The sequence below is a fragment of the Pogona vitticeps genome, chromosome 5 (genome assembly GCF_051106095.1).
Source record: "Pogona vitticeps strain Pit_001003342236 chromosome 5, PviZW2.1, whole genome shotgun sequence".
NCBI classification, from domain to species: domain Eukaryota; kingdom Metazoa; phylum Chordata; class Lepidosauria; order Squamata; family Agamidae; genus Pogona; species Pogona vitticeps.
Window position 1 is genome coordinate 180719403 of NC_135787.1, and position 27783 is coordinate 180747185.

At 38.9% G+C, this 27783-nt stretch overlaps 1 protein-coding gene across 5 annotated transcripts in view; it reads left to right on the forward strand.

Moving 5' to 3' along the window:
- The window catches only part of BCL2L13 (BCL2 like 13), a 41888-nt gene extending 17698 nt beyond the window's left edge, over positions 1-24190 (forward strand). For 4 of the 5 annotated variants that reach the window (XM_078376370.1, XM_020789067.3, XM_020789068.3 and 1 more), the window contains exons 5-7: positions 6196-6265; positions 12893-13036; positions 20380-24190. In XM_078376370.1, coding sequence (XP_078232496.1) covers positions 6196-6265; positions 12893-13036; positions 20380-21183 — 1018 coding nt within the window. In that variant the 3' untranslated portion in view covers positions 21184-24190. Of the gene's footprint in view, positions 1-6195; positions 6266-12892; positions 13037-20379 lie in introns of those variants that run through there. The other variant, XR_012087198.2, reaches the window with a different exon arrangement.
- Positions 24191-27783: the final 3593 nt, after the last annotated feature.

Genomic DNA, 27783 nt, shown 5'->3' on the forward strand with positions numbered 1-27783 from the left:
TGGACCAATAGTTTTATCTATACATTGATTACAAGCAGTTCAGAGCAAAAAACAAGAGTGCATGTGTCACATCTTTGCTTTTGGTCTCTATCCTGAAAGCAAAAATGGTAAAAGCAGTACATCAAAAAATTATGCACTTTGAGAAATCACTACATAGCTGTTCCTTAACCAAGCTAAATGCCTTCATTTGAATTCCCACTTCATCTGCTAAATACTTCCGTTGTTCATTGTATTCTACCATATAGACAGATGATAAAATGGGGCTACTGCCCATGAACCCTTTTGGATTTGTAAGCTGGGCATACACAGTGTACTCTAAGCCAGTCACAGAAGATGTAACTTGAGTTATACACAGAGTAAACAGTAGTCAAACTCAAGTTACATCTTCTGTGACTGGCTTCATATGTGATTCTTAGTCCTGAAGACAAAAAAGAATAGCTATTTGTAGAGCTTGATAAAATGGTAGCCTGTCCCACCTTTCCAGATTTGAGTGTTTACAGCTAAAATATTTGCCAGATAATAACTGCTAATAGCTTTTCCTTTCCTCGGTTTAATGAATCCTAAAAGGATATGGGCATTTCCACCAACAGTTGCTATTATTTTGACCTTGTTGACCAGTTTTTCTTGTTGGTGAAGACCAGCTCAAAGATAGCCAATGCCCTCCCTCTCTTCAAAGAGAACGTTGTTAGCATGACAAGCAAAGAATCTAACTTTCTTGACCAAGATGGACTTACAACAGAAATCAAAGTACTGTATTCTCCCATTGCTACTTGTCCTCTTCCTTGAATGTTTAGCATTGCCCAAGTAATTCAGTTTGGTTCGAGACCTATGGTAGGTGCCCACAATGATGTCAGTGCTGCTCCCATCTTCTTTATTCTAATGTTCTCCACCAGCCTTCTGTGCTTCAAGTGAAAAATATCCTTGAAAATACACACATCTTCAAAATGTGATGCTCCTCATCCCTCTTTATTTAGTCTATTCTTTTTGAATTGCATCCTTCCAATCAAAAGTCTAATCTCACCAGGCTTTGGTAATGACTATTAAAATATATTTGCATCACTGTGTGAAGAGCACACAGCTCACCTTACATGTTTCCCATGCTCAGTGCATCAGTGTAACAACATGTGAAATATAAACTGTTCCCTCTTGTCAGCAATAGCTGGAGTCTCTTTCCTCCCTGGTATGCTTTCTCAGAGGATTTAGTTCAAAGCCATATTAAACAGGTTTGCAAGGCTCACAGCAAACATTCTTCCTGACCCCTAGGACGTACAAGCCATTTTAATGGCAGGAGTCTTTTGTTGTGGAAGCACAGATCATGGTCCAGGAAGTTAAACTTTTCCAGTTGTTCCCATCACTCTGCTGTTCCTGTTCCAGTGACTAAGAATCATGGAGGGGCCTGCTTTTGACTGTGTGGGTCGAAGGACATAACATGCTTCCTAGCAGTCATCTTTCTGTGTCACATTCTTCCTAGTGTTTGCATCCTGAGCTTGATAGTCAGTTCTCTGTTGGTTTTCAAAAAGAGTCTGCTCTGTCCATAAACACTTTGGCCTCCCTAAAGAACAAAAGCATGCATGTTGTATAGGCAGTGGTGACACAGCACTCTGAGCCTCTCCCTCAAACTTCAGTGCAAAACACTCTTGTTTACTTTGCCTGTTAATGAACCTCTGCTTATCATCTTGCAGGGACTGTGAGCATAGCTGTACACATGGTAACTGCTAAATTCTGTCCCAACTAACTCAGTGGTTTACATCCTCTTAGCAGTAACTGCCAGAGAGCACTATGGCTACGACTAAACAAGTAAGCTACAACACATGCACACACCATCAGACAACTCAGATGAGCAATCAACCTAACAACCTCATCATCTTTTGTCTCTTATACCACTTCCACACAAAACATATCTATTTATCACCCTGCTTACCAGCTTCTGCTCATACCTCACATGGACTGTGAGTGCAGCTATAACACTTCCAGGTATACCTATTGTATACCTATTGGATATATGGCAGTCGTAAGGCAGACATTACTTGTAAACCATGAAAGCTTTCTGTTTCATCATGGTGCTTTTTTTTTATTGCAATAATCTGTTTGCGCCTTCATCCAGACGTTCAGTTAGTGCCCTCAATGTATAGCTTTTTTAGTCAACTAGAAGTTTTACTTCTGAAAACATTTATGAGAGCTTGTTAAAATATGCCCAGTTTTATGGCTTTATGTTAGATTGACTTTTGAATGTTATTTTAACCTTTAGTCTTCTTGTATGTTGCGTTTGATGCTTAGTGTTGAGCCCGGAAAGGAATCTGTCAATAATCATAAAGAGATACAAAATGGCTGGTTTTCTAGTGATTATTTATATTGTTACATTTAAACTACTTTTTGGCTGAAATTGGTTCTCAAAATGACTTCATTCTACTGTGCCGGCCACAGAGACGGGAAACGTTAGGAAGAACAACCTTCAGAACATGGCCAAAGAGCCGGAAAAATCCACAACAACCACTTCATTCTACTGCTAGCATAGAATATACAGCAAGCGTATGTATGATTAATATGTAGCAGATTTCTAGGTCCTTTTTGATTGATAACAGTCTTAATGTACAGTTTTCCTGCTGGACAGCGGAGGAAGAACTGGCGAATTTTTCAAGCTTTGAAAAGTTCAAAGTTCAGCCTAATTTCTACATAACTTTGTATTTTTCTCTTAAGAAATCATTGGAACTGGGATACACATGCCTCCTTTATATTAAGAAGGGACCTAAATATTTATGCCGGAAGATATCAACCATTCCGTTACATCTCATTGCTTTCTTGTCTGATACTTCAATGTTGATAGGAAATCATAGGTGACAGGAACAACAAACTGCTGATCAAGCTTCTCTGGAGCTTGATCAGCAGTTTCTGCTGCAAACTTTCCTGCTGTGGAAACGTACTTCTGTGCTTAGTATAATTTTGTAATCTTTTAATAAATTGATCAAAATTTCCACCTGAAAATATAAGCAAAAGGTGTACATTGTCCTGGGTCGCATGATATATTCTAAGACTTTGAAAATCCATTCAAAAGCTTATAATATAACTTACTACCCTGAAAAGGGGTCACCATAATTCAGAATTGACTAGATGGCATATTGCTGTTATTGTTGTTCTGTGATGATGATGACGACGACAATAACACACCTCATATTACACGTTGAGTATTGTATTGAAAGAGAACATACTGTCATTGAATGTGTTACGTATGCGTAAATTAGGCCCAATCAGTGTCATTGCTAATTTGTTTAACAATTTTAATAGGTCTACTCTATCAAGACTGTAGCTGTTTCTGTTCCATTCACTGTTTTTATGAGGAGTGATATAGTCTGCCTTTTTAACACAGGAATGAATGTTGCATGCAAGACATGGAGTAGTTTTAATCTACTGATTCTGCTTCCTTAGAATTTCTACATTCCAACAACAGTCTGAAGGAATGTGCAATTCATTCTTTGGAACATAGGATCTAAGATTAATGTTTTCAAGTCCACATTAATATTCAAAGGTTGATTTTTAAAGTTACGTATGAATACAAACCTCCACTATGGTTGGAGTTTAAATGGTTGTGCATGCATATCTTCAACTATCTTGCCTGTTAAGTCTCATGTGTACTTGTATTTCTATATTTATATAGTTACAGATTAAGGTATAGATATGCACATAGACATTCATAACTGAGGTGTGTTTATAATGTGTTGCAAATATTCTGAAATAGTCTAGGGAAATAAAATCTTGTAGCATAGGCTCATAGAGCAGAAAGATAAATTCATGGAACAAGATTTGTTTATGTAGATACCAGTAGTGCTTTAAGTTATCTGCAGATGTGTACATATTTTTATAATTGCTAAAGAAATACAAACTTTACATAAAGTTATGTTTGAAAACATACTCCCAGAAGTAAGGAATTTTACAGCATAGATCAGCTCCCGTGTCCTCAAAATGAGGGAATATCACTGTGTCCTTTTTGTACCTTAAGCTACTGTCTAAGTAAACACAAGAAGTGAGCACCATTCTTTGGTTTCATAAAGAAAAAGAAAGCTTTGTTTGTCAAGGATTCAGTATGTTAAACACAATGAAATTTTCCCCCAGTTACAGATTGATTGGGCTGGATAAGTGATGCTTTTATAATTGTGGGTAGGATCCTGCTGCAAATCTGCTGTAGATATTGACAAAGTCTGTGCTTCACTTCTGATTTTCCATACCTTTAATAACACAGTGTATAGGTGTATGTGTTATACTGTAGTGTTTACTTTTCGAGGTTAAGGTATGAAAAATAGGGCAACAATGTGCCCATGGTATGATTTCAGAGAGGGGACTGATCAGTGGTGATCAAGTTCAAATGTTTGTATAAATAACCAGACAACACCTTGGCCATGCCAACTTTCCCATTTCTAATTAGACATGTTAAAAAAAAAATCACAACCGCTCACTAAGGAGATAATTGCAATTTAAACCTGTCTACTAAAGAAACAGGTCCTTCTTCATATAGGAAGTTCTGCACACAAATCTCCCCCCCATCCCCCGGCTAAATGAACAGTTGGCGTGATACTTAAGAGTTTTCCACAAGGGAGCATATTGCAGAATCAGGCATGTTCATCAAAAGCTAGTCCTCCACAAAGGGAAGGAAGGTTAGATTTTAAACTAAACTGTAATTTGGCATGTGTGGAGAGAGGTGCAATCCATGGAGGTGCAATCAAGCCTGCAAATGATCTCATTGTAGCTAGTGAAGGATTTGGGCAATACCCAAAGAAAAACCCAGGCTATTATTTCTGAACTGTAATTGAAAATAAATGTATGGCATTTCACCTGTACTATATCCTTCCTGATGGGAGCTGGTTTGTTCATACCATATCCTCCCCAGTAGGGTTGAAATGTCAAAGACTCAGGTAAAATACAGATTTTAGGAACACTTTTGGAAAGGACATTTGGGTTTGGACACTGACTTAACTTACACTAAATCTTCTCTTGTGATACAGATTATGACATAGCATGAGATTCGAAGACCCAAAGTTGCAGGAATATCTCACAGCTTGAATCTAGGAACTGGCTTTGTTCTCCTATAAAGCCTGCTTAGGCCCATAGTAGTGCAAGCGTGTGTCTATTGCAACACTTGTCTGGGTTCTGATATAGGTATTTTTAGACTCTGGCTACCGTGTGTGTTAGTGTCAACTAATGAGTGAATAGTTGTACATAGCTGGAAATAGAAAGGGACTTAGTGTATTACTGTGAGTTTCATTATTCTGTTGTACATTGGGTTCTTGACTTCTCTCAAAAGTAAAATTGTGAGGAGTTGTGTGTGTGACTTTTCAGCCTTGTTCTTCACACCTATTTTAAATCATGGCAAGAATGGGCTGTAATAAGTGTTGGGCTCTTGCACACACTCCTTCCAACTTCTATGCTGTTGAATAGGTCAGATGCTTTTCCTTCCACCGTTAATTAACTGTGGTTTGTTACTGGAACCAAGATTTACAGTTAACGTATTGTGAATATGTCAACTTCCAAAACAATGGTCTGAATTTCCTTTATTTGAAAATAACTATAGTTAATATTAAACATAGTTCACTCTGGATATCACAAGGAACCACAGTTGTGTACAAGCAGAAGTTGAAAGCCTGAAATTGTCTCCTTGACTATGTAGGAAGAGAATGAATTTGAAGGTTAATTTTCACTGTTATTTGATTGTGGCTTTTTTAGATTTATATATCATTCAGCTATAATGTAAAGAAAGTCATTGTTCCGTAGACTCATTCTATGGAATGAATGTGAAATTGAAAACATGTCTCTGCACAACTTATAAGAAAGCTGAGATACAATAATAAGCATTTAGTTTCTTTTACTGTGTATGCATGCATGCTCACTTCAGTTTTACCTAATGTCCTAATGGCCTTGATGATTCCAGCTTGTTTACTTAATGTCACAGAAGTCATCAACAGCTAAATGGCAAAATGGCAATTCGTTCATTTTTGTCTACATTTCATAATATATTTTAAAATTCATCTAGACAACCACATGATCTATTGCTATTGGTAAATCAAATTAACTTCCTGAAACCATAGAATTGACATTCTTGTGTGTATAATTTGTTCAACAGTGTGCAGAAATGGTTGAAAAATATGTCACATGGTTTTGATGCCTTTCCTTTGCTTCTTATATTCTGTTTTGGTTTCACTCATATAGGCCAGTAACTTACCAAGAATACAAAGAAAGGACACAGGAAGCATCAGCTCATGCCAGTGGATGGCAGAAGGTATTGATGAACTCAGCTTTAATTTGAATTAACTATATGTTTACTGTTTACCAGCTTTAACAGGTATATTTCTGATTTTCTTGCCTGTAGTATAACATATGTTTGACAGGATTTTTCTATTTAAAGCAAACATAGAAGTCTGTACCTGGGAGTTCTGGCTTTTATTTCCATTTTCTTTCTTCTTTTTTTAAAGAGTGGTCCACTAGGCACATAACTCTGTCTGAGTAGGACTATTCATTGATTGTCCAAAACATTTCCTGTTGATTGCATTCAAAACATATTTTTGTCCCTGAATTTGTCCTACCAGTTGATGACAGTAACCAATATAGAGAAAAAAGGCTCCAGGAAGGTAAGGTCACATAAGATCCCTTCTACGCAATGGAATCATGGGCAGTGCCTTGTGTAATATTCATTTAAGAGAAACATCCCCAAGTCAGTGCTGCACCACATTGTACAGTACTTATAGAGTAATGCTTAAAAATATTAGCCAGACTTGAATGCCCTCCTTCTTTCAGCTTGTTATATAAATGCAATGTCATGGAGGCCCCCTGTCCCTGGATGACTCTTCCTATTTTTACACAAAAGGCTCTGCATGGGCAAATTTTGTGGGCAAAATTAAAGTATTGTAGAATTGACTGGAGCTCTTTTGTTTTTGCATATAAGCACTGTCTCAGTCATGGTGTGCAATGTCTTCAGCTTTTCAGTAAGCAGCTGCAAGCCCGTTGGAGGGAGCAGTGGTTCCCAACCTTAGATTCCCAGGTTTTCCTGGACTAAAATTCTCAGAAGCTTTCACAACTAGCTGTGCTGGCCAAAATTTCTGGGAGTTGTAGTCCAAGACTCATCTGAGAACCCAGGATGTAGGAAACTACAGGGAAAGAGTCTAAGAGTGACCTTTAACTACCTGCTGTACAAAGATGCTAAAGATCTGAAATGCTGAGCAGTTCACAGGACAACCCATGAGCATGTCTGTATACTAGGCCCCATTGCACCTGCAGGCCTGTAAACAGAAATCCTGGGGTTGGACCATCTGGAGCCTAAATGCAGATGATGTCACACTTGTTTGTAAAAGTCCGCACCCTCACCTCAGGTTTTGACCAATTGAACTCTGTAATCCAAAGAGGCATAATGCATAGAGCTAGAAGAATGGCACCCTTCACTTCTGCCTCTTTGGACAGATGATGGATGAACCTGTACTTATTCATACTCATCTTATGGACTGTGCACTGAAGAACCACAGCAGGAAGGAACCTACAGGTTGGCTATCAAAGGTTCCTCAAAGGGACATGCCACCCTCCCCAGGTTGCATTCTATGGAAATTTTGGGCACAGCAATGTCACAGATATCCCAGGAGGATTCAAAGTTGTCATAGGACCACAGGGACCCACATAAGGTATATAAAAGTACCAGGTGGCCCCTCATCCTCCAAGGAAGACCTCTGAGAAAGTGTGCTGCTGTGGACCAGCAGTTAGCAAGGGGTAGCCATATGGACATTGTGACAGTGAAATCCTTGTACAACACCTTGGCCCCAGGGAACTTAAGTTGCATGTGATGGGGGTTCCAGTGCCTGGCCCATTGCTAGCCTGAATGTTCAGATTTTCACCGGTAAGTTCATAACAAATGGAACAACTACAGGTTGTGGAATTTTTCTGTTATCATCCTTACGGTTATGTGCTCTTTAAAAATAAGATTATTTCACATCAGCAAAAGCTTTGTGTTGAGGCATTCTGCACTGGAATTTTAGTTTTGCCCAATAGCTATTTTTTTAAAAAAAAAAATCTACCTTGAAGACAACAACATTTGATAGGAAATGAAAAGGAAGGATTTGTTGTTCTGGCCTCTAAATTATTTTTAAACTGTTCAGTATTTCTAAAGGACCAAAACAGAAAGAGAAGCAAAACAGCAGAGTTTGTACCATGTTACAGATTTGTTACAGCACAAACTTCTATTGACTACAGTCTATGAAGAGTCCCACTATAATAAATTTGTTAGTCTTTAAGATACAACAGGACGCTGTTTTTATTGCACTGAACTAACATGAGTGCAAGTTTGTTACAAACAAAAGCAAGTAGAGCAAAAACAAAGTCCTATGACATCTTCAGAGCTAACAAATATATTTCTACATGAGTATTTGCTTTTTACAATCTGCTTTTCTAAACACATAGAATAGAAATTTTAGGCTATAGGTTTATTTGTACAGTATGCATGATTGTATGAGTGGGAACCAAATGAAATAATTTACATTGTTAGTGAACAGTCCAAGTGTTGATTATGTAAACAACTTGGAAACAGATGGAATACTTAGCTAAGATAAACCCACTGTAGGTTGATACATAGTGTTTACATTTTTGTCTTTGAGCTGTAGAAGCAATGAGCTCTCAATAAATCCTCAGGAGTTTTACATAAGAAACCAACTGCTTTGTTACACAGAAGGCTGTGGTGAAACCCCGTTTATCAGTACTTTATACTGAATGTGTTGAGAAGCTTTATTCTCTGTTTAAGCCTCTAATTGCACATTGCAATTTATCCCACTTTAGCAGTCACCCTTCCCTAGCATGTGTGTGTGTTTAGTCGTTTAGTCGTGTCCGACTCTTCGTGACCCCATGGACCAGAGCACGCCAGGCCCTCCTGTCTTCTACTGCCTCCCGGAGTTGTGTCAGGTTCATGTTGGTTGCTTCGCAGACACTGTCCAGCCATCTCATCCTCGGTCGTCCCCTTCTCCTCTTGCCATCACACTTTCCCAACATCAGGATCTTTTCCAGGGAGTCTTTTCTTCTCATTAGATGGCCAAAGTACTGGAGCCTCAGCTTCAGGATCTGTCCTTCCAGTGAGCACTCAGGGTTGATTTCCTTTAGAACTGATAGGTTTGTTCTCCTTGCAGTCCAGGGGATTCTCAAGAGCCTCCTCCAGCACCACAATTCAAAGGCATCAATTCTTCGGCGGTCTGCTTTCTTTATGGTCCAGCTCTCACTTCCATACATCACGACAGGAAAAACCATAGCTTTGACTATTCGGACTTTTGTTGGCAAGGTGATGTCTCTGCTTTTCAAGATGCTGTCCAGATTTGTCATCGCTTTCCTCCCAAGAAGAAGGCGCCTTTTAATTTCAGGGCTGCTGTCTCCATCTGCAGTGATCATGGAGCCCAGGAAGATAAAATTTGACACTGCCTCCATATCTTCCCCTTCTATTTCCCAGGAGGTGATGGGACCAGTGGCCATGATCTTAGTTTTTTTGATGTTGAGTTTCAGACCGTTTTTTGCACTCTCCTCTTTCACTCTCATTACAAGGTTCTTTAATTCCTCCTCACTTTCTGCCATCAGAGTGGTATCATCTGCATATCGGAGGTTGTTGATATTTCTTCCGGCAATCTTAATTCCGGCTTGGGTTTCTTCCAGTCCAGCCTTCCGCATGATGTATTCTGCATATAAGTTAAATAAGCTGGGGGACAATATACAGCCTTGCCGTACTCCTTTCCCAATTTTGAACCACTCAGTTGTTCCATGACCAGTTCTAACTGTTGCTTCCTGTCCCACATATAGGTTTCTCAGGAGACAGATAAAGTGGTCGGGCACTCCCATTTCTTTAAGAACTTGCCATAGTTTGCTGTGGTCCACACAGTCAAAGGCTTTCACATAGTCAATGAAGCAGAAGTAGATATTTTTCTGGGGCTCTAGATATTTTTCCCCTAGCATACCAAGGGGATTTTTTTGTCTAAGTGTAATTTCTGTTCAGAGGGAGAAATAAGAAGTGATAGTGAAAAGGGGAGAGAGAAAATGGGTGGCCCAGAGCTTCCTTTGGCCCTGCCTTGTTTTGACTTCAACCTTACCTGATGTCAGTGTATGTAGCCTCTAAGAGAGTTCTTCTGTGGGAAAATGGTGTTATAAAGCAAAAGCAAAGTGTGCTGCGTATATTGTGCTTAAAGTACCCCATAGTACTTAAAGTACTCTCTGGGCAGTTTACAAATTAATGATGCAGGCTACACATTGCCCCCATCACCCCCACCCCACAAGCTGGGTATTTGTTTTACCTACCTCAGAAGGATAGAGGGCTGAATCAACCCTAAGCCAGCTATGTACCTGGGATTGAACCACAGGTCATGAGCACAGTTTTGGCTGCAGTATAGCAGTTTAACCACTGTGCCATGTGCCTGTTCCCCATCCCTGATCTAACACATAGTGGAAAAACAACTGTTAAAATTATGAATCAGAAAACTCATTATTCACCTAAAATCAAATTAAAATAACTATGTCTTTAAAGCCTTTTAAAATATTGCTAGAGAAGCAGCAAAATGAAGTTCTGTTTTTTGTCTGTAACAACTCACAAATGTTAATGGGCGTGAAAGCAAGGCTTCTGTGGTCATTATTAGGGCACAGGTACGTATGTGTGGAGCAGTCCTCAGATAATATGGTCTTAAATCACGTTAGGCATGAAAGGTACCCACCTGCATATTTAGCTAGACAAAGAAACTGTCAGCCAGTACCCTGACAATACACTGAGAGCCCCATTGACCTCTTTTCTGAGCACAGATTTAGTTTGGGAAAGCATGTTCAATCGGTATATGTAGGTCTACATTTTCACCCCCAGCTGCCCTCTGCCCTCAAAGAAATCAGTCTCTAGTGTAGTAATTAAGCTTAGGAACAACCTCACATACCAGCAAATAGGACCTCGTTTCCTAAGCCTGGTTATGGGAAGGGAGATCATATCTGGTCTATCTTACACTCCTGTGTTAGATGGCTACTGCATTGCATCTGATATTCCAAGTCATAGTTATTATCTTACCCGTGTATGGCTGTAACAGAACCTTTGTTCCTGAAACACACTGTAAAAATACCTAAACACTGCAGATATTCTTGAATAATGCATGTTAGACAAGGTGCAGAATAATGTGGACCTGTTGCCCCCAAGGCCTTCTCTGAACCTAAAAGATTTTGAGGTTAGGTTTATCTTCGTGTAATAGGGAGAACCTGAGAGGGAGCTTAGTGGTTTAGGTATCTGGCTGTGGAGCCAGAGTTTAGGACTTCAGTTCCCTATTGTGCCTCCACTGAGTAGAACCAGGTATGGGTAAGCTGGGCAGCCCCAAAAGAAGGGAATGGTAAACCATTTCTAACTATTCTACCTAGAAATCCCTGGAAGGGGTCAACATAAGTCAGAATTGACTTGACAGCACATTATTATTTTAAGAGAAAGAGAGAGACTGAGGATTATAGTGTCTTAGTTCAGAATGAATTGTTTCTCAGACATGATGTTATGGAGATTAATTCTGGTGTTCTAATGTTTCAGACATCTTAGCCACACTGTGTTTCAAAGGCAGATACTGCTGGTGGAAGCACTGTAGGTAGAAGACATCTGTAAAAGATACCTTTGCCATTTTAAATTAACCAGAGTAGTAGGACAGTGGAACCAGTTACCTTGGTGAGCTCTCCAACACTGGAGGCTTTCGAGAGAAAGCTAGACAGTCATTGTCAGATATGTCTTTACTTAGATTCCTGCATTGAACAGAGGTTGGTCTCTATGGCCTTATGGGTCTTGTCCAATTCTATTAGTTTTCAGACCCCATTCTGAAATTCACTCTTAACAGAGGAACCTGGCATGGACATCTGGCCATGATTGTTGGAGTTTTCATGAGAATGCTAACATATTGGGGATTAGGGCTGAGCTTTAGCGTACAGACCTGTATCTGTAGAATCCACTGAGAATTCACAGTATTCTTCTTGAATGAGGCCAGGCTACTGACAGTGTATATAAAGCCTGCTTCTTGACATTATGGTTTACCAAAAAAAAAAGTGTGAAGAAAGAGAGAAATTGAGGAAAATAGGTTTGGAACCTCTCTGGAAAATTCAGGCTTTCTGTCAAGGTCTGAGAATAACTGGCTAAAAGAAAGTGGGTGGATAGGCTCTTCCAGAAATGGAATAGAGAGTACCACATGTATTCTATCTGGTACTGTTCTAATTAGAAAATGATTTAGCTGTCTTCATGAACATTTGCGGGAACTTAATCTGATTGGCAGACCATCTAGAAACGTCAAGAATGTGGTGTTTAGGACATACAAGAGGTTGAGAAGATGTTTGAGTTGACTTATTTATCTCTTAGGAGACACTGTGCTCAGTGGCTATCCCATTATGCCATTGTGAGAGGGATGCACTCTTGTGCATGCGCCAAGACTACGCTGATGCTATACTAGTGTGTGAGTACTAGGTAGTTTAGATAGTTTCCTTATTTTCAGGTGTATTCCACTGTATTGCTTCAATCTTAGATTCTGATTGATTATTTGCTTCAAATACTGTTTATGGCTTTTTGAAACCTTTTGAACTTTTTGCCTTTTTGTCTTTATCACTATTTTCAATACAACATAAAGACTTATCCATTCAATTGAGGAGGGTTTGTGGTACCTCAAACCAAGTCTTGCCTTTACCAGCTATTGGGAGTTTGTACTTTTGTTCGTGTGGTGACAGTTCTACCTTGCAGCATTAGCATAATAGTCCTGAGCGATTAACTTTGTGAATTTTTTGGAATTCCCTGAAAGCACTGTTTAATCAGGTCAGGCTAGAGTATTGGGATAAAATCTTATTATTACAGTATTCTGAAGTGCTATGATTTTTATCATTTCTCCTTCTCCCTTTTTTTCCCCAGGTTTTAGTGCCTCTGGTGATTCTTCAGGAATTTCTAATGGAGCTGTCAAGGCGAGGCCAGGAGCCACTTCATGTGCTGGCAAATTTTGGAGTAATCTATCTGGAGGATTTTGCTGCAGATTATATCATCCAGCAAGGTGGATGGGTAAGAGCACTAATGTCTGAATTGGTATACCTCTTGATACAAGTTCAAATGTGTCTCTTTTTGCAGCAGTGCCATTTAAGATTTATAATACTGAAGTTCAAAAGAAAGCAGTCCTGTGTATTCGCGAAGGCTTTCACGGCTGGGATCTAATGGTTGTTGTGGGTTTTTCGGACTCTTTGGCTGTGTTCTGAACAACCTTCAGAACACGGCCAAAGAGCCTGAAAAACCCACAACAACCAAAGCAGTCCTGATTTTTTCTGTGAAAAAATGTGTAAATAAATACACAAGGATAATAAAGGAGGCAGAAGCAGAGAAGAGAGGATATTGTTGAAAATTGGCTTTAATTTAAATTAGTCACTGATCTTTAGGGGTCACACTGCTGTCAGCATTTTCATTGAAGTGCTAATTGATTCCCATTTTTGATTTCATGATCCAGCTTTGATGATTGTGCTGGCAGTTGAATTCAAGATCCACACTGTCATTTGAAGAATGAAGTTGCCATATGCTGGATGGTTAAATGAATGATTTAAAAAGCCAAAGTAACCTCTACTAGTCTTCATGTGAAGCAAGAACATTGCATGTTCTATGTGCATTCTAGTCTAATGTTTGCTTTTTTTGGAAGCAGATCTTAACTATATCATAGTTGTGAACTACTTTCAATGGAAATGGGGTCTGCTTGAGGTAATATTTTAAAGCTGATTCTTGAAAGTCTGTGGGGAACTCACTAAAATATGCAGTCTCTTTTCTTTCCATCTGTCTGTTGCAACTTGATGATTGAGCCAAAACTGAGCGGGCATCCAGATTATTCCTCTGTGGGAGGAAGAACACTCCCAGATTTAAACAGAATTAATCCCGGATTACTGAAATGACTCCCAAGTTGGTTTTATTGAAAGTAAAGCTGGTCAGTGATTACAAAATCCAGAGAGCAAAAATGCTGTACTAATATCCTGTTTTTAGTGACATTTTACACATTACATTTTGGTTCTTCAAAGGTTACTAGGAAGATGCAGGCAGTAGTCCTATGTGCTAACTTCTTAATTTTTTTCACCCTCTTCTTCCTTGTTTTCTTTTTATGATGAGAATAAGCACTTCTTTTCCTGCTGCAACATTAAATGAATATATTTAATCTTTTTAACATTCATATCTAGTATCACGTACCAGGATTCCTGCATCACTTGTGAACATGTCAGTAGGATTTTTTTTATTATTTTTTTTTTTTTTTGCAGACAGACATCATCATTCTTGCTATAATTCCCCCCATAAGAAAGCTGATTTTGATCTGCTGGTACTCATCAAAGACGTCTATTTCTCATGTTTGTCTTAACCATTTTTATAAACAAACATGTTAAGGCACATAATTGCTTTTGAAATGCAAGATCCTAATTTTTTTCTAAGAGAGAGGGAGTGTTCCCTCTGTGGCTCTGTTTGTAGTTTGGTTGCATGTTCCATGAACCATGCATTTATCTATTCACCTTTAGCCAGGCATAAAATTGGACTGACAGAAGTTGCATAGCCAACAGGCCAGACCTATTTTTGAAACTGTACAAGAGAGGTGAGGAAGGAACTGAGATGATAATTCATATTTAACGGAATAATTTGACATGATTAACTGCTCTGAGAAGGAAAACAAGGCTTTTGCTGAAAGTGTAGGTATTTTTAAATGCATATTTTTGTGTACTGTGTTGTGTTTAGTTTCATATATCTTGTTCATTTGTTATATGGTTTCATGTGTGTTTAAGAAACAAATATTTGATTTGCTTGGAAATGATTTTTTTCATAGTTAGAATTTTCTTATACTGCATTAGTCCCTGTTGCATTTAAACTTGCCAGAAACATTGTGTGAAATTTGAACCCCAACTTAATCAGTGCTGTTTGGAAACTCAGAAAACATAGTAGATGATCTTGCGGATCTTTGTTAATAGTTTTTTTTAAATATTTTTGTTTGTTTGTTTGTTAATAGTGATAGGGTAGAAATGTAGTAGCCTGTGGCATTTCCCTGGGATGCTTGAGCACATCTACCAATTGCTAGTTACGTTGAACCAGCCCAGGGAATAGGAATCAAGGATGTAAATATGAGATGACTAATTGGGAACATCTTTTGAAAGCTAAGGAATTTTTCTACTTTAGAGTCAGAGGCCAAAAGAGCAGAATGTTTGAATGGCTGCAGAAATTCCAAATGCAATGAGATACTTGGTGTACACAGAACATAAAATGGTGAACTAGTGAAAATAGGCATTATATAACATTAGAAAAGAGGAATGAGATGCTTGAAGCTAAATATTTGAAATCTTCATCACACATTGTAAAAATCTGTTTACATTGTAGTAACATTGAAAATTGCTGTCTAAAGGAGCTTTCGGGCAGAATGTTCCCAGTGTTATCAGTCTAAAGTCATCAATGGAGTTCTTATAAGTCAGAAATAAGCCAGAAATGCTTATTTCAACTTATTTATGAGCACTATTGTATGTCTTTAGCTTGGTTTTAAAGGCTACAAATGGTTGGGGAGTGATAAACAGAGCTTCTTACTTTGCCATTAAGCACATCTTAGATTTCTTAGAATTAACTGGTAGGTCTGAAAATTGTGATTTTAAGATGTAGAGGTCTTGTTTGTACCATTTTTGTAGGTGCCGTTCTCCTTAACATTGCAAGAGTCATAAAAATGTTCCATGTTTTCCATGAATCAAAGCAGAAACTTCTATGCTAATTTGGCAGCAGCTAAGCTCCTCAGCTTGCCCTGAAGCTGTATTAGGGCAGAAACAAATTGATGTGCAGTGTGCACAATCCTTCTTCCTTCCTCTGTTCACTCTCCCTCTCTTGTTTGCTGCGTCTGCTGCATCAGAAGCTTCTTCTGGAAAAGTGCAGAGTAAGAACAGGCAGTTTAGGGTAAGGATTTTTTTTTAACCAAAGTATCTTTCAGTTTACAGTGTTTTTGTCCTCTTTTCCAGGCCTTTTTCTATTGAAAAGGACTTGTGAAAAATCTGTAAGGAATAACAATGATTTTAAAATGTTGCTTGAAAGTTAGAATTCAAGGTTGTTGTCACCTACCTGCATCTGGCTTGTGCTGCTTCACAGTATTAGTTTTTACATCATAATCAAATATCTTTAGAATTCAGAATATGTATTTCATTTGTAAAGGACAAACTTGATTCTGCAGTCAAATTAATAAGTGTTTCTTGCCTTGGGATTTGTGTTGAGTTTGCAGAAAAGATTTGGAAGACAGAAAAGTTTCCTTAGCTTTGGAGTTAATTTTTAAACTTGCTATTTTGTTTGACTTGATGAAACAAAGTGTTTTGTGTCCAAAACTGAACATATAAAGTGGTTTTGTTTCAAGTTGTATTTGCAGAAGTATCTGAGGAAACTTTTTTTCTACATGAATGTGGATTATCTCATTTCTATTATAAAGACAATTAGGTTCTTGCACCTTGGTTTTCCTTACCAGGCTATGACAATGGAATGCTTTGCTGAAGAAAGCCTTTTGGTTGTCCACCGTTCAGTATTACTGTGTGATGTTTTGGGGAGAAAGGCAGTGGAGATGTTCCAACAATGAATCCAGTAAATAAAATAAATATTGCTTGGTTTACTGTTCCAGAATTTTGGTTCCAGAATGACATGGCAGAAATGTTCAGATACAGTTCTGTATCAAATAGGAACGTGCCTTATTGGAGGTGTGGGTTTTGGTTTTTTTTTTACAAGTAGAAGGCATTTGGTAAGAGGGTAAAAACTGTGTAATTTATCCAGATTTAATTTGGATCTGTAAAGGAAGTATTGAAATCAGACAGAAGAACATGTCAGCTGATATTATTTGAAGACAATCCTTGTTGGAAGGAATATGGGGAACAATATTAGCTGGATCTTTGCTCACCTGTGAGATATTACTGACTTTTATCAAAAGTCCGTAGATGGTAGATATTAGCATTACTTGTAGCTGATTATATTTGTAAGACCCTTTAAAGCCCATGTTGCTTGAAAATGCATTTTATTGGGCTTTATTCTGATGATATAGTATATAACTCCTTGTTTGAGAATGAAAAGCCTGTATTTTTGGGTTCCTTACATAAGTTATAATTATAGAATGAATGTCCACACAATTTTAATAAATTTCTCTAAGGAAAAGGGGGAAGATGTTCTTTCTTGGTGGCAAGGCCAATATAACTAATGAGCATGATATGACTACTTACATAATATTTAAGCATCCTGGTGGCTGCTTTGAAATAGTTGAACACTTCCTGTGATTTTTCAGTGTACATTGGAACCTTTGTGGAGCAAGATTGTACTGTACCCTGGTTCTCAGGGCAGGTAACAAGAGCATTAAAATGTTATTAAGAGGAGATTGGCTGACAGACCGTTGGTTAAATATTCACCCCCAAATACTTTGTTTCTGTGATCTTCTGCTTGTTTATGTCACTGTATGCTACATGACAGAGACACCATTCATCTCCAACTTTCCTTAGAGAAAGGAAACTACTATCCAACATTCTTCTATGTCTCGACCTTCCTTCCTGGCATGTACTCCTCATTCTTTTGAGGCTGCTTCTATTTTTGTTCCAGTCTTCTAGAGGTGAAGTGTCTGTTACCCAACTAACGCTATTGCATTTTCTGTGCAAAGCTGAAGTGGGGAACAAACCCTTTGAGTAGGCCTTCAGATCTGACATGGTCCAAGATAAACTTCACAGCTACTTACTCTATGGCAGCATATTTTCCATAATTCTTTGTAAATTATTGATGAAAGCTCTGACACATCCATCTGATAACCTTTGTTTGACCAGATGAGAACAGTATTGTTGATATATATGGACTTGCCATAAATAGTGTTGATATTATGCTATAAACATTGTAAATACCTTGGCCTCTGAAGAATAAAAGTATTGGAGAGTCTGTCATCAAAAGCTATCAAACCTCTAGGCCTCTAGGGGCTGCTGCTGTTGCACCTGCAGTGGTAAAAGCCACTTTTGGAAGAAGCATATAGAGTTTTACTTTTGGGAACATGGTTCTGGTATGTGCACTTGCTGTGGAGAAATATATCTTGCACTTCACCAAAATTTGACTAGGAACAGTTTTTGTAAGGGTGTGACGTGGGAGAGTACAAGAAGGAGCAGTGGAGCCCATGGGACATGTGTTGCCCACCCTTGTTCTAGGATTATGTTCCCTGGACCAGTGGTCTCTTTCATTAGACACATGCAGTATGGGGCTAATAATACTGGGTGTGTATGGGTGTGGTATTGCAAAGTGGCAGTGGAGAGTAATAATGGTTGTGACTCAGCTTTGCAGAATAACTGTTTGTGGTGAAGCATGCTCGCAGGAAAGGATAATACTAACATACCTTTACTGGCAAAGCATTTCCCTGCTTCCTCACTTTTATCTTGACCTGCCAATGTTTAATCATTCTTGATTGTCAACCAACCTATTGCAGGAAATACAAAGATACCAACATTCTTCCTCAAGGTGATATCTTCATTACAATGCTGTTTTCCTCCGCTTCCTCTCGCATGCTTAAGCAATGGTGGGTTGAGCAATTCATGACAGAATAGCATGTACTTTCCTCTTTCAAGCCACTGAGCCCATTAGACAGCTTGATCAGCACAGAGAGAGGGTGGGTGGGGATTTACTGGGTAATTACTTTCTGTATGGCAGCCATCCAACCCTGATACAGCTTTCTACATGTGCCACATTCCATTAGCACAGATGGATAGATATGAAAGGCAGCCATCAGCAGAAATTCTGAGGGCTTCGCCTGAATGATGTACGAATTCTTCTGTGGCCAGCGTAGCTTGACCTCCCCTCTCTATACTGGTATCAAAATCATGTTTCATTTATACAAATAGAGAAAATTTGAAGTTTTAAAAGGGAGGATTGAATGTTGTTGAAATCTCAAATAAATCTGAATAATACATTTCTTGGAATATTAAAATGGCTTCTCTTTGCTCATCTTCCATTTGAGGCATTTCAAACTTCGACCACCTGCTTTCGTAATTACATTGGTATCAGCCATAACATGCACTTGCTACATGTATGGGATTGCTACATCACTATTTTTATGATGAAATCTAAAAATATTTTGATGATTTTATACTGTTTCTTTTTATGTCATGTTGATCATCATTAGGGCATAGTTGTTGAAGTAGGGTTCAGTTACATTTATTTTGAAGATCAGCCTAGATACTATTTGCAGCACAGTGGTTTTTTGAAAAAAACAAGAATGATGGTTACTCTAGTCTGGTTCATTAATCACTGCTGATTAAATAATGCTAGGGTGGCAGTTTTCCTACGTTGCCTGTGAGGTACAAGTATAGTGACCTCCAGGAGTAGGATGTCTTCACAGCCTGAACTGGGGAAGAGATAGTTTGCTGACACAGCCTCTGGTTCAAGAACAACAGGCTTTTTTCATGTGGAAAATCTGGCTGAATGTTCTCATTCTGTCTGATAGCATACAAGTACAAATCCCCACTGTTTCAATGGGCCTACTCTTGTTACAGCTTACTTTTGGATTTTAGTCAGTCTCTTATGGTATATCTTCACTATTTTCTGCCTTTGTATTTGGAGCGAGATCCCCTTTAGCTTTTTATTTACTTAGAATTTCCGAATCACATCTTTAGGGGCTGTGGTTGGGAGAGAGACTACTCAAAGTTATTGCTTCCATGAAAGCAGGAAAAGTTATAAAATGGCAGGTGGTTGCTCCTGTTGAAAACCTTCCCAGGTAAACGCTGCATTTAATAAAATAGGTGGATCTGTCAAATTTAGAATCTGATTTATAAACAGAAAGGAAGGAAAGAATTGGTTTATTACAATTAGTGTTTTGGACTATGCAGCTTTGGGATATAAATCGTTTGAAAATATACATGAACAATTCATTTAGTGGCATGCATTGAAGAAAAAAAGAATAACTCAACAAATCATTCCTAAGTTTAGATACCATATTTAAGTTTCACTAATAGTTAAACTATGGCCAGAATAATATTGGGACTTTTCACTAGTGTAAGTGAAACCACCTTGTTACCTAGATGAAATTTGCTGCCATGACTTGTGCAATTTATCCAGAGTAAAGTCCCAATAGGATTTTGGCCTATAACTCTAAAAGAATTCCAAATTTTCTCAGCCTCCTCGCCTTAAAATGTTGATTGAATGGACTCTTCACGGAAATCTACCCATTTCACATAATTTCTCATGTGGTTAACTTCTAGTAACTGTCTTGGTTTCTTTTTGGTTCCGTATTAATGTTTTCATGCTGACAAACTTTTCCCTTATAAAAATTCAGTTGCTTATATTCCACAGTATTTATGCCTGTCGTGTGGATGTATAGTGTGATACTATGCACTTTTTGCTGACTGTATGTGTTTCTCATTCAGGGTACTATCTTCAGTTTGGATTCTGAAGAAGAAGAGGACCATGGAATCATTGCTGAAGATAGCAATGACATTTACATCCTAACTAGTGACAACTCCGGCCAAGTGAGCCCTCCTGAGTCACCCACAGTGACAACATCTTGGCAGTCAGAGAGTTTGCCAGTTTCTTTATCAGCTAGTCAGAGCTGGCATACAGAAAGCTTGCCAGTCTCTTTGGGCCCAGAATCGTGGCAACAAGTAGCTATGGATCCTGAGGAAATGAAGAGTTTGGACAGCAACGGAGGTGGCGAAGAGAGGAGTGAAAATAACTCTTCAAACTCTGACATTGTACATGTTGAAAAGGAGGAGATACCAGAGGGAGTTGAGGAAACAGCGTTAGAAGCAGGTGTACAGATTGAGCCGAGCAAGCTGAGCTCTCCAGAAGCTCTGTCTGCAATGATGGAGTCAGAAGCTGAATCTGCAGCAGTTAAAAAGCCAAGCTCCTCTACACCTTCACTTACTGAACCCCAGAAGGAAGGGAAGGTGTTGGAAGTACCTGAACCTGAACCTTCTGTGTTAAGTAAACCAGCCAAGCCACTGACTCCTTCAGAAGGAAAGGTGGCTCCCAAACCTGAGAATATATTGCTTCCAGAAAAAGAAAGGAAGGCAGGAAAGGAGAGCCCTTCTCAAGAAAAGGAAACATCTACTGGAGAAGAGAAACCTATCCTCTTGCCAGAAGGCAAATCAATTCTGCTGTATGGTGGAGCAGCTGCAGTGGCCATCCTGGCTGTAGCAGTGGGTGTAGCGCTGGCGCTCAGGAGGAAGTAATGGACTTGCCTCTGCAAGGAGGGTAGTACCTGGATCCACACTTAGTTGCATTGACTGAAGGTTGTGGTGCCTGCTGTTAATGGGAAAGTCATTTAGCATACAGGGTGATGGGGCAAGGGTAAACAGAAATGCTGAGCAGAGGGGACAATCATGTTGTTAATGGATTGGGATTGAATCTTCCTGTCCAACGTACCTGGGGTGTCATTTTGAAAACCCTTGCACATTTATCAGTCCAAATATAACTGAGAATTGGGTATGCTTGTACACTGGAAACTAGAAGAAGAAAATTCCAGGGGAGTGGAAGACCTGATTACTCTCTGGAAGCTTCCCTTACATAGCTGCTATTGCAGCTTCTTGATTCCCTCTTCACCTCTTGAATTGAGAGGTTCTTTATCCTGTAGCATGAGGCTGATCTCCCTGTTGTCTCAGCTTCCTCAGGTACTGCACTGCTCCTCTTGATCTACTTCCCTTTTAAACCCAGGGGGTAGTGCTTATCCAATACCTCTTTACTTTATACCTTTTCTGTGCCCCAAATACTGTCTTTCTTTAATTAAATTCTCCAAGGTCTGTAATGCAACAGTGAAAGCAATATACTCACAAATAGGAGTTAAGTTTTGGGAAAGGTAATGTTCTTCTGTAACCTACAGTTTGTCATTTTGGTGATCCCCACTGTACTTAAGTTTCTCTCCCTGTTCTTGCTTTACTTTATCTGTTTTACCTTAAGTTAGGGAAAACACACTCCTTTCGTACTTCCACCATTTCAATGGATGCACAAGATGGAAATATTACTCAGCATGCATAAGCCAAAACTGTTGTGAAATACAAATGTAATCATCCATTGCCCCAGCTCTTGTTTTGTTTTTGCGCAGGTTCAGAGGGGTAACATATTTAGTCTAGAACTGATTTTGACCATTAACTACCAAGTCATATGCACTCGTCAAACAAAAAAAAGCCCAATTCAAATAGTTTAACCTGAAAAGCACTGTTCAGAGCTTAGAGAAATAACTTTTTAAGACTATAGTTCCTCAGATCCCCACCAGTATGGCTGCTGGCTGGGCAACTGTGGGTTTTGTAGTCAAAAAGTAAGTTTTTCTAGGTCTACCTTACACCTTCCTGATGTTTGCCATTTTCATATCTTGAAGGGTGATATGAAAGCTAATATTTTGGACAACTTAACTTGATAAATAATTGCTACATACAGAAAGTTACTTTTAATCCAATTAGTTATAATTGTGCTCAGAAAGGAATAAAGAGATCCCTCTGATCACAGTGTTTTTTTAATATGGCGGGAATGAAATTTAAATATTACTGCACTTCCAGTGCATTCTAACTCTATCAGGGATACACTTCTGCTCTTTAAGGATTACTGTAATTTATGTTCGGCTAGAGATGTGCCGAGAAGGGTTTATTAAAATGAAAACCAAGTAAGTAATACTTTTAAAGTAATAAATTGCAGGGATGGGGAATATGTGGCCATCCAGATTTGATTTGATTGCCGTTCCCATTAGTCTTCGCAATTAAACCCACTGGTGATGTATGATGGGAGTGGCAGTCTAAAAACATCTAAAGGACCATGTTCCTCATCCTATCAAGCAGCTCTAGGATAATATAGACATATCTTCTCCTCCAGCTACTGCCCTTGGTTTCTTATAAAATAATGCTGCCCTCCCCCCATTTCTGTTGCCCAAATATGACTGCCTGACCCTACACAGTAATTGGGCCATTCCCTACATGTTGCTCTTTAGGAATGTGACGGCATAGTAGTTTTCTCTTGTTCCTTGCCATAGTTGCCTTTTCTGGTTACCTTCTGTAGATCCGATGATCAGGAAATTCTTAGGCTTCTCTGATGTGGTTCCAGCTTCCCACTCATGTAAATAAAATCTGAACCATTTCAAAGGCTCGCGCATAATACTCATCATGTAACAGTGGTGATTTTATTGTTTTCCAGTGCTTGTATAAACAACTATTATATTCTTGAACCAGCCCTGGGCATCAGGTGGCCTCATTAGGATGCTCTGTACTCAATCTTCTTGTTATATAAAAATGAAAAATGATTGCTTCAACTGCCCTTACTGATAAAAAGCAAACACAACCTTGCTTCATCTAAAATACTGGCTGAGCAATGGAAATAAGTTTCTCAAGAAAGTGCTACAGGTCTTTTCACTGTGTAAGTTACAAAGAAGCAGAAGTAGTTTTAAGTAGAGAACAACTCAAAGGGAAAGCAAAACTCAAAGGGAAACTCCCAGGATTCTTGGAACTTTAGCTTTATTATTACTAAAATCCATTCACTTTTAAAAAACTGAAATTATTGCCGTTTAATTTGGTAATACTTGGCAATTCTGTCCCCAAACTGTTTGCTTAACAGTTGGTTCTATTGCTCATTGTGGTTTTGTTGGGATACACTTCCTGTTCCAGACACTGCATCCCATTTAGTATAAAACTGGCTTCTCTCACAGTTACAGTGGGCATAATTGTTTGGGACATCTGGGAATCTCTGGTGGTGGCTGAGGGTTGTTTTAGTTTATGTGAGCTCTAACACAGTAGAGATGGGTGAGGGTTTGATTCTTGCAGTCATAAAGGTGATACTGATACACTTCCTTTTAAAACTTTGGGGATCTGCTCTGGTGTGGCATACTTTCTACCAAACCAGCTGTTAAAAGGCTTAGAGCCATCCCACACTCATTTCATGATAGGAAGTCTAGGTTTGCTACCAGTTGTGCATTTCACAGGGAGTAACTGCCAACCTTGCCTCTCTGGTGAATACACAGACAGAATATATGGTTTTTGCAAATGCTTATGAGCAGTCATACGGATATCACACACATCCCTACTTAAAATGTAAGATTTGGAATAGTCATACAGAAATATTTGCATTGATTAATGTTAGAGTGGGAAGTTTGCCATGGTGACTTGGAATTGCTGATTAGGTAACTTAACAATGCTTTCCCCCCCCTCCCAGTGCTGTTTGTTATCCATTTTTCAGAATAAAGTGCCTCAGTGTGTTTCAGTGGGCTTTTAACTTGTTTTCCTTTTTTTAAAAAAATTGTCTACTTTCTGTTTTGTAGTTATTGTCCAAGAATGAGTATACTCAAGCTGTTGCTTTGGAGATGTTTAAAAAAGAAGTAAGGTTCCCATGCTAGAGAAGGTCTGGGGTGGAGGGGAACCACCCACATCACGTGGTTTGTCTGTGAAGACTCTGTCATCCAGGTGAGGTTATATCTGCAAGTTGAGTTACGGCAACTGGATTTATTATTAGGTTGAAACGTTTTGCTACTCATCCAAGTTGTTCGGTCTGAAGAGAGTTGGTAGGAGGCTTCTGATATATCCTCCATGTTTGTTTCCCTTCCCCCTAGTCTGAATAGGCTTAATGGATAAAGGATGGGGTGAGTGAAAATCCCACTTCTGCAGTCATGGGTCATTAACAGTGATATTTCTGGTGGGTGTAGTCCTGATCCTTCTGGGGACAGATGAAAAGGGAGCATGATAAATAGGAGAGATTGTATCCAAGGCCTCCACCCATTGAGTGAGGGATTTTCTATATACCAAGGCCTATTCAGACTAGGCGGAAGTAAAACAAACGTGGGGGATATATCAGGGGTCTCCTACCAACTCTTTTCAGACTGAAGAAGCCAGTTGGATGAGTAGCAAAACGTTTCAACCTAATAAGAAATAAGTCCAGTTGCCAAGACTCCACTTCCAGAAAAGCACTATGGGAGTTTTTGTTGGTTTTAGGAGTCATCTTTGGTTTTAGGTATTTGGAAGGTTTCCTAAACTGGATTCCTTTAACATTATAATAGAAAAGTCTGTAATTGTCAATAGAAAGTAAGTTCAAGAGGAAGTGTAGAAATGGGTCTGAACACACAACCACCACTTTTGTCCACTACAGTCTTAAATCACAGTATAGGAGGTCTTCATCCAGTGAAATAAACTACTGATGGTTGTTGTAGGTTTTCTGGGCTCTTTGGCCGTGTTCTGAAGGTCGTTCTTCCTAATGAACTCTTCTGATTCCTGTCCTCTGAAGATGCCGGCCACAGAGACTGGTGAAACATTAGGAAGAACAATCTTCAGAACATGGCGAAAGAGCCCGAAAAACTTACAGCAACCATCGGATCCAGGCCATGAAAGCCTTTGAGAATACAAATAAACTACAGTGGTGCCCTGCTTGATGACGATAATCCATTCCAGGAAAATCGCTGGTAAGCGAAATCGTCGTCAAGTGAAAAAAAAACCTTTGGAATGCATTGAAAACTGGTTAATGCGTTCCAATGGGGAAATACCTCATCGTCCAGCGAAGATCGCCCATAGAGAACCGCCGATCAGCTTTTTAAAATCGCTGTCTTCCAAAGCTTCTGTCCGGAAAACAGCCATTTTGTGAAGGGAGGGAAGCCATTTTGCGGAGCCAGAAAAAAACATCATTTTACGAACAAATGGTTCACGAAGCAGGGACCTAATCAACATAAAGCAAAAAACCCCATAGGAATGATCATAAAAAAACTCATCGTCAAGCAATTTCATCATCAAGCGGGGTCGTCGTCAAACGGGGCACCACTGTACTCTTGTTGGGTTTTCTACCAGGTTAGCCAACACAAATTCCTACAGTGGGGTCTCTACTTAAGAACGTCTCTACTTAAGAACAATCCAACTTAAGAACAGCTCCATTTGCTAAATTTTGCTTCTACTTGAGAACAGAAATCCAAGATAAGAACAGGAAAAAAAAAACCTTTCCTGCTCTTTTTTTAACTTTAGGTCATCTTAGGTTAAAAAAAATTTCTCCCCCTAGTGGTAGAGTACATATTAACCAGCTTTGCATTAGTTCCTATGGGAACTAATGCTTCAATGTACGAACGCACCTCTACATAACAAAAAAACAGCCAGAACGGATTAATTGGTTTTCAGTCCATTCCTATGGGAAATTTTGCTTCAACTTAAGAACGTTTCAACTTAAGAACACCATTCGAAAACGGATTAAGTTCTTAAGTAGAGGTTCCACTGTAGTTTCTATGGACGGAAAAGAGTAGATACGGATTAAATGGTTTTCAATGCATTCCTATGGGAAATGCAGATTCAACATAAGAACTTTTCAACTTGAGAACCACCTTCCAATACGGATTAAGTTCTTAAGTAGAGACCCCACTGTACTTCTCTACAGGACATGGCAAATTATGGGAACCTACTCTAGAATGAACTGGAGGAAAGCACTCACATAAGTTTTCTGTGTTGACCCGTGTGTCAAGAGGGAGTCACAGTAGACAAGTGGAGAACTATCTATCGAGCTCTTCACTCATTACTTCCATGATATAAGACTGAACTGCGGATATTGACTTCTAGCAGGTTAGCATGAAAAGCTTTTATTTTCCACAAATTTTATATTATTAGGGTTTATAATGGAATAGGACTTGGTTGTAGGGTTGAGAGACTTTAGCTTGTAATATAAAATGTATTTAAGTTATTCTAATTAATTTTGGTGTGTTTAGGCAACAAGCCTGATGCTTTGAACAAGGGTTTCAAAACTTCCTAAGTAACACTAGAGAAGGGCTAGTCTCGTATAAAACTACTACAACCAATATTGTATACTCTGGTAGTAGTACCTCTCAGGGTAATGTTCATATAGGGTAGGCAGTTTGTAGTATGATACAGGGATGGGGTGGGGTCCGAGCTTAAAACAATAAACATGAACATATCTTTGGTATGCAACATGGAGAAAATGGAACTGGTGCAGATCTGGAGTCATAAAATGAGTCATGTGTGGCTGTTTTTTCAGACTACAGGCTGGAGATATTCCTTGCCCCTCTCCACCTCCAGTGACAAAAATACAGTATTTGAGTAAGAGATTGTGTTATATGTAAACTCAATAGTTTTGCTACCCACAGGAAGAGTTCCTTAACTTAGGTTTCTGAGTTGGCCTGTTTGGATCTATTACAGATTCTCTGAACCATTATAGATGGAAATATGAGAACTGCAGTACTGCTGTCCAAGTGAGATATGGTGAATGTGTGGTTCTCTAATTCCTATTAGCTTTTGCCACCATAGCCAGTGGGGATAAACAGTGAAACTTGCAGTTTACATCATCTAGCATGTTATATGTTCTCTCTTCCTTCCTCTAAGTGTCTCAAATACTGTTCATGAGAGTTTACATCAAAATAGGTCATGCATAGCTTCTGTCCTGGCAATGCAAATTAATCTTTCATAGCTAACCAAAGCAGACTTTCAGACACAGCTAAGTTGGGACTTTTTTAAATTATACTGTAAGAAACCATGGTAAAGCTTGTGTTTTTCCTTTATAATAGATAGGTGATAAATGAAGAGGGCTAAAAGTATGTTATATGTAGCACCTCAAAACAACGGAAATAACCCATATGCTTTCTAAAATTGAAGTCTATCTGAATTCTTGCAAAATAGTTTCATAAACATTAAAATCAGTGACTTTACAATTTTGCATCATTTTTAAGGTCTCTACACAGGAATGAGGAATATGTGGCCCTCCAAATTTTGGACTATTTCCTCTTCTCAAACACACATTTTGTCCCCTGGCTAGGGCTGGTGGGAGCCTGCCTCTGTTCTAATGAATTCCCAAACCAATCCAAGCACATTTGAATCCTT